This window comes from Epinephelus moara, chromosome 14, assembly GCF_006386435.1.
Source record: "Epinephelus moara isolate mb chromosome 14, YSFRI_EMoa_1.0, whole genome shotgun sequence".
NCBI classification, from domain to species: domain Eukaryota; kingdom Metazoa; phylum Chordata; class Actinopteri; order Perciformes; family Serranidae; genus Epinephelus; species Epinephelus moara.
This window is the reverse complement of record NC_065519.1, coordinates 35,243,212-35,258,302: the sequence shown is the minus strand read 5'-3', so window position 1 is coordinate 35,258,302 and position 15,091 is coordinate 35,243,212. Positions and strand designations below refer to the sequence as shown.

General features: G+C 41.0%; 1 protein-coding gene across 1 annotated transcript in view; it reads left to right on the top strand.

The window, feature by feature from the left end:
- nrxn3a (neurexin 3a) overlaps positions 1-15,091 on the top strand; it is a 634,542-nt gene that overhangs the window by 563,447 nt on the left and 56,004 nt on the right. Inside the window, 2 exon segments of the mRNA XM_050061947.1 lie at positions 10,466-10,555; positions 11,675-11,982. Of these exon segments, the coding sequence (XP_049917904.1) occupies positions 10,466-10,555; positions 11,675-11,982 (398 nt within the window).

Below are 15,091 nucleotides of genomic sequence, written 5' to 3'. Positions count from 1 at the left end.
CCTAAATGGTCCCATATCCACCAAACTTCACATGATTCATATTAGTCCCGCCCTGAACACATTTACATAACCATATTTCCTGATACTCATAGACCCACCTATTGGCGACAGGAAGTAGGTCTCAAACACTTATCTTTTGATTCATCTGAAAGTTAAATGCTGTGGTGTATATTTGATGTATAAAAACATGATATTAGTCCGCTCTCCAACTCCCTCTAGTGGAAAGAGGAAGTGATACAAAATGTGAAGTATGTCATTCCAGCACTGTATCAAAGACATTCCAAGTCACTCCTGCATGTGATGTCTAACTTTGACAGAAATGAGTTGACGCTTCAGAAGGCATCCTGCCAGCCCCCCCGAGTTGCGTGAAGGTGTGAGGGCCCGTTCATCTCTGCTTGCAGCTTTAATTATTAGGGCCCGAGCACCTAGCGGTGCAAGGACCCTATTGAAATGCAAGGATTTATTATTAGGGCCCGAGCGACGACGAAGTCGTCCGCGGAGGACCCTATTGAAATCGCGCTGTTTATTATTATTATTATTCCGACATTTCGTGTCCCAATTTCGCCGCTTTCCCAAATTTGAAAATGCTTCTAAATTTCCACATTCGTCCGGCCACATCCAAAATTTGATATTTTTGGGCAGTTGCACATGGTCAGCGCAAAATGCCGAAATAGCGCCCCCTGCAAATTTTCAAAAACCCTTCCCCATTGGGGTTAGTTTGTCGTAGGCAAACTAAATTTGGTACACACATAATTTCATCCAATCGACTTCAGATTTTTTACAGATCATCCAGAGACCATGCTGATCAAAAGGTGTGCTCTGCATGTCTGTAGGTCAAAGGGCGTGGCTGGTATGGCACTGCCATTTTTGATCCATCGCCATGCATATTCAAGCAGCTCTCTCTCCCATATAATTCATCCAAACTGCTTCAAAATTTCTGTACATGATAAGACCCCCACCCTCAACGCCTCCATGTGCTCGTAGGCAATCTTGCTCATGGCGCCCCCTTGTGGAAACAGGAAATGCCATCTTTTACACTGACAAACACCAACCTCAAGCTCCTGACATGATAAACTACATTTTGTGGCCACATGATGATCAAGTTGATGAATCTCCACAGTGACACATGTGTCCTGTCATGTTGCAGGCTGCCCCGGCGGTGGTGGCGACTTTTCATCCTTCGCTACATCAAACATCAGCTTGGTATAAATCCTTCATGCATTGTCCGATTTGCTCGAAACTTCACATGTTTGATGAGGGTCTGCCCCTGGACACCTGCACATGTTTAGGTACACTCACGGTGCCCCTGGTGGATGAACAAAACATTGCGTTTTTTCGCTCCTGCCAGGTTTTTTCTCCCGTCCCGCTTCGTGCCACAGCCCCCGCGTGCCTCAGGCCCCCGCGATTGCATGGGGGAGCGAGGGCCCGATCACAGCTGCTTGCAGTTTTAATTAGGGAACGAGCCCGAAAGCAGAGGACTGCTCACCTCGCTGTGTTTATTATTATTCTTTATTATTCTTTCTTCCACCGCCTCTTTGAGCTGGAATGTGCAACACATTTTAAACTCGCTCCTGTGACCACATTTTTGACTCGAGAAATATAAAACAAGGCACGTGCGTTCACGAGAAGTGGCTCTCTCTCACCATCACATTCTTGATTGGACCAACGGTTTGGGTATGGGAAGAACTTGTTTGAGGATTTCAAACCCAAAATAAACAGCCTTTGCTGATCTGCTCTCTCATGAGCTTTCTGTGTGCCCCTCAGGTGCAGGCAAGTCATTAATCGCCATGACAACGGCTGCACACACAGACACGCACACACGGCTGTCTGTGTGTCTCACAATCTTTAAAGGACAGATTACAGCAGCAGAAACTTCATTTGAAACAGCAAATACACATTATTAACCCCGAAAGTGCCAAAATGGGCTCACAAAAATAGTCACTGCAGCCCGTAGGAAAGTCGACGACTGCTCAAACCAAAACTGGCGTGTTCGACCTACAAATCACGCGCTGACACCCATGACCTAAATCCAAGAGCTACTTGCCCTTTCAAAGTAAGATTTCGCCTCAAACGTGCTCTTCTTCAAAAAACATCTCCTCCTGCACCGTTTATCGTATCGGCTTCAAACAGGCACACATGCCACCTCAACTGCTGCTAAACAGATCTTCTGTATAACTTTATCTCTCTCACCATTACTTTATTTTGATGATTGGACCAACGGTTTGGGTATGGGAAGAACTTGTTCGAGGAGTTAAATCTTCATTTAAACAGGTCTCCTCTGTGTTCTGTCTGTCTCTCTCTGCTCTTCTGTCAGGTGCACTTACTTAATTACCATGGCATCCACTGTCACACACAAACTCACAGAAACATGATGTGTGTGCGTGTCTACATCTTACATGCAGACATGACAGGGGCAGAATCTCCATTTTAACCCTTCAGGTGCCAGAGTTTATTGAGGAAAATATTCCATTTTCATTTCAACATTTCAAAAGGCTGTGGCTTGAAAGTGGTGAGAGATAAGGGCATACTGTAAATGAGAAAACTATTCATCATGACCCAAAGTTTGTGATGGGAGTAAATTAACTCATCAAATTTGCATACTGTGGCGTCAATAACCAGCAGCCATATTGGATTTCATTAATCTCAGTAAAACTACATTTTGAACATATTTACACAGTAGATTTCTTTTGTTTTGCGTTTTTTTTTTGTCATCTCATCCTCAAAATAAAGGAACAAGAATCTGATGGGAGTAAATTAACTCATCTAATTTGCATATTGTGGCGTCATTAGGCGGCGGCCATATTGGATTTAATAAATCTCAGTAAAACAACATTTTGAACATATTTACACAGTAGATTTCTTTTGTTTTGTGCTGTTTTTCTCATCTCATCCTCAAAATATAGGAAGAGGAATCTGATGGGAGTAAATTTGCTCATCTAATTTGCATATTGTGACATAACTACATACCTACAGCTACAGAAAGCATTCAAACATCAAAACGTTCAGCTCTGTAAGGATTTTTTGATGTTTGTGGCAATGTGTTTGATATTTCTAAATAATTGACGATGACGACATAAGCTGGAGGCCGAAACCGGCACGAGTGCGAGGTCCCGCCCAACGCTGCTTGCAGCTTTAATTAGGGACCGAGCCCGAAGGCAGAGGACTGCTCACAGAGCAGTCCTCACCAAAGGCGAGGACCCTATTGTTTTTGCTGCGTTTGTTATTATTATTATTCTTTATTAGGGACCGAGCCCAAGCCCGGAGGCTTTCTCATTCACTCCCATGTAAACTGAGAGGAAAAATTTCTGGAAACAGCTGAGGTGCAACACATTTTAAACTCGCTCCTGTGACCACATTTTTGACTCTAGAAATACAAAATATGACACGTGCGTTCACGAGAAGTTGATCTCTCTCACCATCACTTTATTTTCCTTATTGGACCAACGGTTTGGGAATCAGAAGAACTTGTTTGAGGAGTTCAAACCCATTATAAAGAGCCTTTGCTGAGCTGCTCTCTCATGAGCTCTCTGTGTGCCCCTCAGGTGCAGGCAAGTCATTAATCGCCATGGCAACGGCTGCACACACAGACACGCACACACGGCTCTCTCTGTCTGTGTGTCTCACAATCTTTAAAGGACTGATTACAGCAGCAGAATCTTCATTTGAAACAGCAAATACACATTATTAACCCCTAAAGTGCCAAAATGGGCTCTCTAGCGCCACCTAGAGACACCACTAAAATGGCCACTGCGACCCTTAGGAATGTCTTAGAAATATCAAACAAAAACTGGCGTGTTTGACATACAAATCACGTGCTGACACCCATGACCTAAACGAACTTGTTCGAGGAGTTAAATCTCCACTAAAACAGGTCTCTTCTTTGTGTTCTGTCTGTCTGTCTCTGCTCTTCTGCCAGGTGCACATGGCAACCACTGACACACACAAACTCACAGAAACATGATGTGTGTGCGTGTCTACATCTTACATGCAGACATGACAGGGGCAGAATCTCCATTTTAACCCTTTAGGTGCCAAAGTTTATTGAGGAAAATATCCCATTTTCATTTCAACATTTCAAAAGGCTGTCGCTTGAAAGTGGTGAGAGATAAAGGCATACTGTAAATGAGAAAACTATTGATCATGACCCAAAGTTTGTGACTGGAGTAAATTAACTCATCAAATTTGCATATTATGGTGTCACTAGGCGGCAGCCATATTGGATTTCATAAATCTCAGTAAAACAGCATTTTGAACATATTTACACAGTAGATTTATTTTTGTTTTGTATTGTTTTTGTCATCTCATCCTCAAAATAAAGGAACAGGAATCTGATGGGAGTAAATTCACTCATCTAATTTGCATATTGTTACATCACTTCTACATACCTACAGCTACAGAAAGCATTCAAACATCAAAACATTCAGCTCTGTAAGGATTTTTTGATGTTTGTGGCAATGTGTTTTATATTTCTAAATAATTTACAATGACGAAATAAACTGGAGGCCGAAACGCTACTGTTATTACCTGCATATCTCTCTCTCTCTCTCTCTCTCTCTCTCTCTCTCTCATTGTGTCATGCGGATTACTGTTAATTTATTATGCTGATCTGTTCTGTACGACATCTATTGCACGTCTGTCCGTCCTGGAAGAGGGATCCCTCCTCAGTTGCTCTTCCTGAGGTTTCTACCGTTTTTTTTCCCCGTTAAAGGGTTTTTTTGGGGAGTTTTTCCTTATCCGCTGCGAGGGTCATAAGGACAGAGGGATGTCGTATGCTGTAAAGCCCTGTGAGGCAAATTGTGATTTGTGATATTGGGCTTTATAAATAAAATTGATTGATTGAAATTGATTGAACGGGCGCGAGTGCGAGGTTCTGACCAACGCTGCTTGCAGCTTTAATTATTCTTTATTCTTTCTTCCGCCGTTTCTTTAAACTGGAATTTGACCCCCTAAACATGCTCAAAAAGTCACCAAAATTGGCACGCATGTCAGGACTGGCGAAAAAAATTAGAAAATGAAGTAATTAATTCTCAAAGTGCCAAAATGGGCTCTCTAGCGCCACCTAGACACACTAAAATCGCCACTGTTGCACATGCACACACGATAGACCATGCCCTGCTAAACAATCCCTCTGAACAACTTTGTCATTACTCGAATGGTTTTGATTTTATGCCCTCTTAAAGGTGACATGTCACACAACCTCTTGACAATTTTTTTGTGCCACATAGACGCAGTAAAATGGCTGCTGTGGCCCATATGAATGCTGTAGAAAGATCAAATCAAAACTGGATTCTTCGTCTCCTCATGACCTACAAATCACTCATTGACACCATTGACCTAAATCCAACAGGAAATGAGTTAGTGCCTCTGAAAGTAACATGAGCAAATGTGTCAGCTGTGAGGTAGACATAGTAAACTTGCGACTAAGGTGTGTGTGTGTGTGTGTGTGTATGTGTGTGTGCATAACGTACTGTAATCTTATACACACATAGTGCTCAGTAATTCTAGCACATGTAGATCCTGTTACTGCATGTCACTAACTCGGCCATACTGCCTGTCAGTAACTCAGCCTCTTCTCCAGAGCCTTTGTGCTCTACTGTCTCGCAGGTTAACTAAATTAATTGATTGATTGATGTCGTCACTAGTTTAGTTTTCAGAAGCCATCAAAGTTCTACTCCCAAGTCATGGGTTCATTGCCAAAAATGCCCTTGCGTTCTATTGACATTGCTTGTTTTATCGACATTTCGACTCTTAGGGATAGGCTAACTCACACTATGTACGTGATCTGGAGGCCGACAGCAAGAGTCCGAGGTCCCGAACAATGCGGCTTGCAGCTTTAATTTTAATATTATTTTTACTTATTTCATTATTGTTGTTATTGGTTTTACTTTTTAGTAGTATTGTCTTGTCTGAGGATGACTCATTTTAGTAACTATCTACAGTAAAAAAGAAAAAAAAAACAAGCAAAGAAACCTTGGGCCTTCAAAGTGCTCTCTGAAACTAGACCTGGCATGGCTTGTGCCCAAAAAATGAAAAATCAAAACTTTGTCATAGAGCTAAACCAAATACATCATTGGAAAGGTCTCAACCTGGAGAGTAACATATGTCAGTATGAAGATTCTGCATGGCCCCTGCTTTCAGCCACTGACCTTTGAACCTTGACCTCAGTGCATGTTTGAGGGCTTATAACTCAGCAACTAAAGGGGTACAGATTTGGGACCAACTGTTATAGAGAGCTCTTGACCTCAACTATCGTGTGAGTGTAGTCAACAACTGGGGGTGCTGTCAGATATGGGTAAAATATGGATAAAATTAATTTTCACCCATTTAGAAATTAGATATTTAAAATCTGATTACACGAGTGTGTTTACCATCCCCTTAAAATCCACAGTGTACTCTCAATTCAGTATTTACAACTTCCAAATCTAGGAAAAACACATATTTTTTTAAAAACTACAATTCCCTGGGACCGCGCCATGCAGTTTAATACATATCAGCAACATAGTTGTAGTTCTTCTGATTTGCAAAGTAGGGTTCTAAATAGGGTTGTAAAAAGATGTATCTACCCAATATATCCAATATCTAGTAAAGCTGATCTAGTTATTACACTCCACCTAGATGAACTATGGTAAGAAAAACTAAAGATGTCAGCTAATTTTCGATATTTTAGCTAATACGCTAGAAACGGCATTTTTGAGACGGTAAGTTTTTTGCGGCTTGTAAAATATAGTTGTAAAATAGGGTCGTAAAAAAAAAGATAGATCTACTGAATATATCTAATATCTAGTAAAGCCGAACTAGTAATGACACTGCACCTAGATGAAATATGTTAACAGTAAGAATGATGGATAATTTCAGATATTTTAGCAAGTTCCCTGGAAACTGCGTTTTTGGGACTCCGGTTGTAGAGTTGTCAAATAGTGTTGTACATCATTATTATTATTATTATTATTATTATTATTGGTGGGAAATTATAACAGAGGGATAGCCTATATTTTCAGTTTTAATATCAAGAACACTTTTGTGTTTTTGTGTGTATACAGGACGTTATTGAATCAGGGAATTCATGTGTCCACCACAAAAAAGGATCCTAATTGACTTTACATTGGCATTATTTCCGTGGTACCGGCATGTAATTTCAACCCATTACGTGCTGCCACCACGGAATGCGGTGTTAAGAGGTCGTGGTCACTTCATGTATTTCTGTGAGATCAGGTTGCACATTCATATAGTCACACAAGTCCTTATTCACCATTACGCAAACACCTCCTCCCTTTGTCTCAGCAGTTTTATGCTCTGTCAGATCACTAGAAAGACTCACCTGGCTGACTGACGCTGTCCGTCCGTGCCTATGTCTTACCTGTCAATCGAGTTCTCAACTGACAACTGCTAAATAACTTATCATGTTTAACATTAGCTAGGTATGTCTGCCAGTGGTTAACACTAGCCACTAAGGTTATCTTTGCTGTTGTTTTTCTGAAGCCAGCTGCTAACACTACCTCGCTAGTTGCCAAGTATAGTAATAAGAGATACATTAACTAGAGATACAGCAATTATTTACCTGATAAAAAACACATTATAGGCAGGTGCAGCATCAGATACTATTTTTAAAGTATTGGAAATGGTCCCATTTGTTTCTTTGGCTTGAAAAATATGTGATTAACTTATAAATTCAGAACCCATTTGATTAATCATGTCACATCCAGCTAAAAACAGGTCATGGATGGTCACCATTTTGAAAGTCCAAGATGGCCGCCACAGAGACTTTGAAAAAAATGGAAACATTGGTTTTGGGGTCTTTCCAAAATTGTATAGTTTATACACTCCCCAAAGATTTTGAACGAAGGTTGAAATCAGGACATAGTAAACCTGATTAAACCCACCATTAAGCTTAACAATAGGTAAGCTAGTCTCCCTCCAACTCTCTGGTAGATTCAGGCTCACCAACTGCCAATTGCAAACGGAGACAGACACCAAATTACTTTCCCACTTTTACGTCTTATAAACCAAAACGCATTCTGAAATAATGTTTATATCTCCCACACCATGACTCTCATTAATTTCAACAAGTCTGACATGCAGTTTGGTGCTGCAGGAACATGCTGTATGCAAAGAGGGTGGAGGAGGAGCATGGAGCTGCAGCCACCCCACACGTCTGTTCTCTGGGATTCCTAAAGAATATTTAAAGCTTTTTTAGAGGATAATTTCAATAATTTGGGCATGAGTATTTGAATAAGAAAGAGGAGTAAAAGATAAAGAGGAGAAGAAAATGAGAAAAGAGCAGAGAGCACTTAGCCTGGAGGATACATTAGTTGGTTTATTATTTCATTTATTCATAGAACAGCAATTTAAATTTTTTTTTAAAGATTTGTTGATTTTGAATGTCAATTTAAGTGTGCACAATGTGACGTTTTTTTGGTTGTTGGCTATTAGAAATGTAGAACTTGAATGCATATATTTAGCAGCTGCAAGGTGCATACAGTATAGATATTGAGACGCATCATATGTAAGCTAAACAGACATTTCCCCTGCTCATTACTGTGCACATATGTACTGTATGTACTTAGGCCTCAAGTTCCTCTCTGGTGCCAGCAGACATATAAGCCCCTTTTACACTGCCAGATTTTCCACGAATGTTCGGCCGTTTTGCCGGCAAGCTGTGAGCGTTTAGACACACAAAGCCGGATTGGCAAGTTTATCCGAGGTGCCCAATTTTCTCCCTCGTAGGGTAGTCATATTGGCGGAACCCTTTTAGTTGAAACAGATCGAGGCGGCCTTCCGCAACGGGAGGGGCTGTTGAAGACTTGTGGGAGGAGCTGTTGATGACGCCGCACGTGCGAGCCACTGGCGGTGGATAAACAGGAAACAGCTGATAGCAGGAATTAGCGAGCAGCTAGGAGCAAGAGGGAAACGCAAACCTGATAGACACTGTAAAGATGAGCAACTGGGGAGACAAAGAATTGCACGCCCCCCTTGCCCTCAGAAATGAGGAGGCCATTAACCGTCAGATGACGGGGACGGTGAAGAACGGGCCAACTTACGAGAGAATCTAAAGTGAGATTGTGCGCACACACACTAACATAACCTAACCTATCGTGTTCATTTCAGCCATAGTGGAGCCAGGTTCAACTTTTTTGTTGGAACCTATGTTCATAATGGCTACTGGCACCTGCTGTGCCAAGTGGTCAGACTGAACTGAATGACGGGGCTTAAAGACCTCTCAGGTTGCTGATGTCATATATGACATCAGCATCATTGTTCACACTTTGCTATTCTTAGAATATCTCTGGCTGCTGCTTTGTCACCATTGTAGCTTTCCAATGAGGGCTCCGGTGTGATAGTAGCCTTTTCAGTGGTATTGTAATTAGTGTTTTTTTGTATTTGGAGACTAATACATCAGAAAGTACGTTGTTTACATTATCATCCCCTGTGGCAATGCATGGTATTACACGTGTCGCTGCGTCGCGTATCAAAAAAATGGACAACACATTTTGAGACGCAAGCACGCATCATGGCAGCCAATGTGTCTCGATGCGTCCCAATACGTTCACGTCTGCGTGCCTTTGCATCGACTATGAAACTGCCCTTAGTGCAGCACAGAACACAATATTGTTTTCACACACACACACACACACACACACACACACACACACACACACACACACACACACAGATAGATAGAGAGAGAGATGTGGCTTCTTCTTGTATTACATTGTATGACATGCTGGATGTAGTATATAGAGATGTATACATGCAAATACTGTACAAAAGGAATAGCACAACTAACTTTCAAGAAAGAAAAATATATTTGAAAGAAATGTAAATAGTTTTTGATCTGTGTTGTCTACAATGTTTGTTTCTTCTTCCCTTGACCTTCACGGTTGAGAAAAATACATTTCTAAAGCCCAAAGTCTTGTAAACCTTAGTTCAGTGTGTAATTTGAATAAATATCTGTGATATTAATTTCTGTTTTTGTTTTTCTTTTGTATGTATTATCATATAACTATTTCTACATTAATTTGACATCAATGCAGCATACATATTCTGATAGCTCAGTCTGTCCCAAAAAGGTGATTATAACATGATTGTGAATATAGTGCCGAAGTTTTACATGCATTATTAAAAAAGGAGACTAGGAGGACCAAAAAATAGGGAAAAAAGGCTTAGATCTCTTTAAGTTATGACATGATGTACGACTATTTATTGTGATGTTTCGAATGGTGAAATGTTTACATTTTGTCTGCTTTATGTATTTAATAATTACAGGGTTACATGTATATTTTGTATCTTGTTTTGTTGACGGATACAGACATTAAGATAGTGATAAAAAAGTTTAATAAATATTCAATCTTCAGCTAAAATCATTTAAACACATTGTAAATGTTAAAGGGAAACTGATATTTGTTCCAGCTGACATGATGCTGATTATCAATAAATGTCTTTATAAATGTTTTCTTAAACTTTAAAGGGAACAGTGACATTGAACGCTATCAAATGGCCAATAAGAAAATTCCTTTCAAATACGCCAGACCAGTAGAAGAGTGGCTACAAGAGAAAGGTAATTTCAAACAAACATGTTTTTATGCTTACGTATGTTCACTATTCTGATGACGTGAAAAACTCATCTGGAGTATGAGAAGATTAAATGTGTGTTCATTTCTCTATGTAAGCTTTGAATGAATTGATTAATTTGATTTCAGTTCTTGTCTGTGATACTCACTTCAGCCCTGAAGACAGCACATTAATGCAGGTCATAAGATATTCATGCAAATTTTCTTTTGAAGTTGTCAGACCAAAATGATGCTTTTCATTTTTATGAACAGAAATGTGTGGGCTAAAGATTATAAATACATACCTACCTGACGAACTAAATAATTGTTAATAAATGAACCAATAAATAGTAAAATAATTTAACATATAATAAAAATAACTGAATTATAGTTATGAGATGAGAAGAAATCTCTGGTTACGAAATGTTTACATAAATATTCATGCAGCCACTGGCATGGCTGTAGACTCTGATCCTTATGTTTTAATCGTGCACGTGCAACGACCAGCGCAAAGACTCCTTAAAGCTGTTGGTTCTGTTGGTTCAGCAGTGCAAAGTGCAAAAAGGCTTGGTGTGGTGATTAATAAGTATGCTCTCAGCCAGTTGCATCACTGGTCTTAAAGCTATGACACAGCTGAGCCAGTTATCAGGAGATGCCCTCAGGAAATCATATGGTCTGGATAGAGCGTGACTCCTGATGCAGTTGATGTGTGTTTTTTTCTGTTGTTGTTGTTGTTGTTTTGTTTGTTTGTTTGTTTGTTTTAGTACAATATTGTGTGTAATGGCACTGCACTCCAGTGTGTCATTTTTCAAACTGGAAGCTGCTGATTCATCAAAAGTCCTGTCCTGCTGCCTTCAGATGGCTGCAGGGATTTAAGCAGCAAATTTAAGCTCTGCTGTTGCCTGTGCACCGTAGCCTGGGCATCACACAACCACACAAATGAATAAGAAAATTTTAAAGGTCAGGAGAATACCAAACTGTTGAAGAACCGCTTGCGCTGGTCGTTCCGCTGCCACAAAAATAAGGCCTTTATTCTTGCTGTAAATGTATTGTGCAGCTGAAAAGTTATATTGAAAGGTGCTTTTCTCTGTTAAAAATATCTCTTACATTTGGATGTCCCTCTCCAGGACGGCAGCTAACAATTTTCAACACTCAAGCAACAGTCGCAATTGGTGGTACTGATCGCAGCCGGCCTTTTCAGGGTCAACTGTCTGGCCTTTATTACAATGGTCTTAAGGTGTTGAGCATGGCTGCTGAGGCCAACCTCAACATCAAGATTAATGGAAGTGTGAGGTTGGTAGGCGATGTGCCCAGTGTGGCAGGCTCAGCCAGGACCACAGCAATGTCACCAGAGATGTCTGCTACCTTCATTGAGACTACAACCATGATGTCCACCACTACTACACGGAAACACAGATCCTCCTCAACTGTACAGGTATGGACAGAATTCTATTATTACTATACATAAAATGAAATACTAATGTGTGTAGGACCAACACATTTTCACAACCCAGGTTAACTGATACTGATGCCTGTTCATGGGAACTGCATGTCAAGCTATGATGCTCTGGCATACCTCGAGGGACAGTTTTGGATGCCCAGGGATGGCATGTCAACTCAGGCTTGTTACATGCCATGGGTCTTTTCAAAATAATCTTCCGTTTTCACAGGAAAAATACAATTTCCTCCAGTTAAAGTCTCTTTTTAAAATATACTTAGAACACAGTAAAAAAAAAAAAAAAAAAAAACTTTTGGGTTTACTTCCTTAACTTTATTAAACAAAAGTATGTGTTTAGTCAACAACAGCATGTGGTTAGGTTTAGGAAAAAAGACACCATGGTTTGGCTTAAAATACACACATTTTTACTAATGTTATGTAATGTCATGTGACATACATGAATTACATCAAATGACATATGTCACTAGCTTACTATGCTTCACATATTAGCACAGTACATTGTTATTAATAAACTCAATTATTTTTTCTTGAGACACAGGCAATGGACAGCAGTCTCCAGAAGTCTGGAGTTTGTTTCACCCATCCACCTCCCTTCCCACCTACCCTCTGCTGATGTTCTCACTCTTCATACTATGACAGTTGCTCGGAGCTTTGAAAAATAAACCTGGTGCATCTCATGTCACCTCTAAAGAGTGCCTCTGTGGGGAGCTAGACTGGGTGGATAGGATATGTCATACACGTTTACTTGATTCAGTCAATTGTCAGTAACCTGTTAAACAGATGTAGATCAGATAGTTTTATTTCATTCTTAGAGTCAGAGAATTTTATGTGACAGTGGAAATGTTAAACTGGCCTGACTGAAACTGATTGGAGGAGCGAGATCACCTGTGTATGCAGTCAATCCAAGACAAAGTACCTTTAAGAAAAAGCCTTTGATTAGAGCATAGCATTGCATTCCCATGCTTCACAATGTACTTAGTTTTGCAAATGGCCAATTGCACATGTCAGTAAACTTTGAATATACTTACTGACTTTATCCCATTAATGGACATTAAACATTACAATGATGTTAAGTCTCTACATCTAACTTGACACATTGGGCTCTAGTTTCACAGACCGGGCGAGGCGGGGGCGCAGCACACCTGCGCTTTGCCAACAGAGTGTGGCCAGGCGGATTTTGCAAGTTTGGCACACCGTGCACCTGGCACAGCTACTCCTCTTTCCCACCTCCATCCCTCCTACCTGCACAAGTTGGAAAGAGGGAGGAGAGAAGGCGTGGAGTGGGTTTTACACACATCACACCAATCAAATGAGCCCCTCTCCTCACCCTTCAATGCGCCGCGCGAAGGCACAATGAGAGTTTACTCAATTCGCCATGGCAGAAGAGAGCAGCAGCGTCAGACAGCCAAACTTCTCCCAGGAGGAAACTGATGTTTTGGTCCGGGAGGTCCAAGCTCGCAGTGTCCAAATACACGGAACTGTGAGCAGACCTCCACGGGCTGATGATGCAAAGGTAGCCTGGGAGGAGGTCACCACAATCAATGTGGCGTTTCTCTCGTGCGCGTGCGCGTGCGCGTGCGCTCTCTCTTTCTCTCTCGCAGTCTCACTCTGTTTCTTTTCTTCTAAGATGACAGATGCTGAATATATACTCCCTATCTGATGCTGTGGCTGTTTGTGGTTGGCGTGGTTGGCTGAGAGGGATGTGAACTCATTAGTTTGCAGCTGTGTTAATCAAATCAGGTTGGGTTTCCATTACGCGTGCCAAACGTGCCAAACGGTGCCAATCCCCTTTGATCTGACATCAGATGTGACGGGACAGTCGATATAGAGATACATTTATGTGCTGATTGCAGATAGTTGCATTGAATAGTGTTTTTTTGGGTATTTATTGCATCGTTAATGTGCCTGATATTCTGGAAACCTGCCTGTGAGGTTTTGGTGACGTGTGCGCACTGTCCGCCGGTCAGCCAAACTTCAGCTTACACCGGCTGCGCTCCGCCTGCGCTGACAGTAGACCTGGTTTCAGCTGGCGAGCTTTTAGCGCACCTTCGACGAAGTCATTTGGCACGAAACTGTCACTGTGCCAAGCTGGATCTGTCGACACCTCCCCCTGCTACGCCGCCACACCCATCTCAGCGCACTTCGGTCTGCCAAACTACCAAACTGAGTGCGCCTCGGGTTGCGCTGCTCGAAACTAGCTCTGCGCGGGGTTCGCCACCCTGCGCCACCCTGCACTGCACTGGGAAACTAGAGCCCATTACATTAAGGCAAATCTCTGACTTTTTTTTCAAAGTCTATACATTTAAACATTAAGTTTTTGCTTGCTGTAATCATTCCTCCTGTTCATACTGGTTGTTAATCCATTCCTTAATTAGTTAAAGAAGGGGATAAAATCTATAGCCCTTATTCTGTGTAAAATCTATTCCAGTTTTTTATTAAGAAAGCACAAGGCTTAAGCTGTCAAGTTAATCAAATCAAATAAGTCATTTCTGAAGTTATGGTCTGTTTGGCACCAAATTCCCACTTTGTTTCCCAGTTTTTCCTTATCCGCTGTGAGGGTCCAAAGAACAGAGGGATGTCGTATGTTGTAAAGCCCTGTGAGGCAAATTGTGATTTGTGATATTGGGTTTTATAAATAAAATTGATTGATTGATTGATTGATTGGTTGATTGATTTGTGTTACTGTCTTTCTGCAGCAGCTCAGCATGGCCATGCTGTCAGGGGAAACACAAACTTACTTTGGAGAATATCCACTTGATTTAATCAACTCATACTGCTGAAACCTTATACAGTATTAGTTTAAGATAAACTAAAATGTATGTAATGTATCACTTTCATTGGAAGCATGAGAATCTTTCAATGACCAATAAACAGGATGATTATAGCAAGCCAAACCTGTTTCAGATATGGGCACTTGACTGTTGTTTTAAGAAACCAATTCAATCAATCAATCAATTTTATTTATAAAGCCCAATATCACAAATCACAATTTGCCTCACAGGGCTTTACAGCATACGACATCCCTCTGTCCTTATGACCCTCACAGCGGATAAGGAAAAACTCCCCCCCAAAAAACCCTTTAACG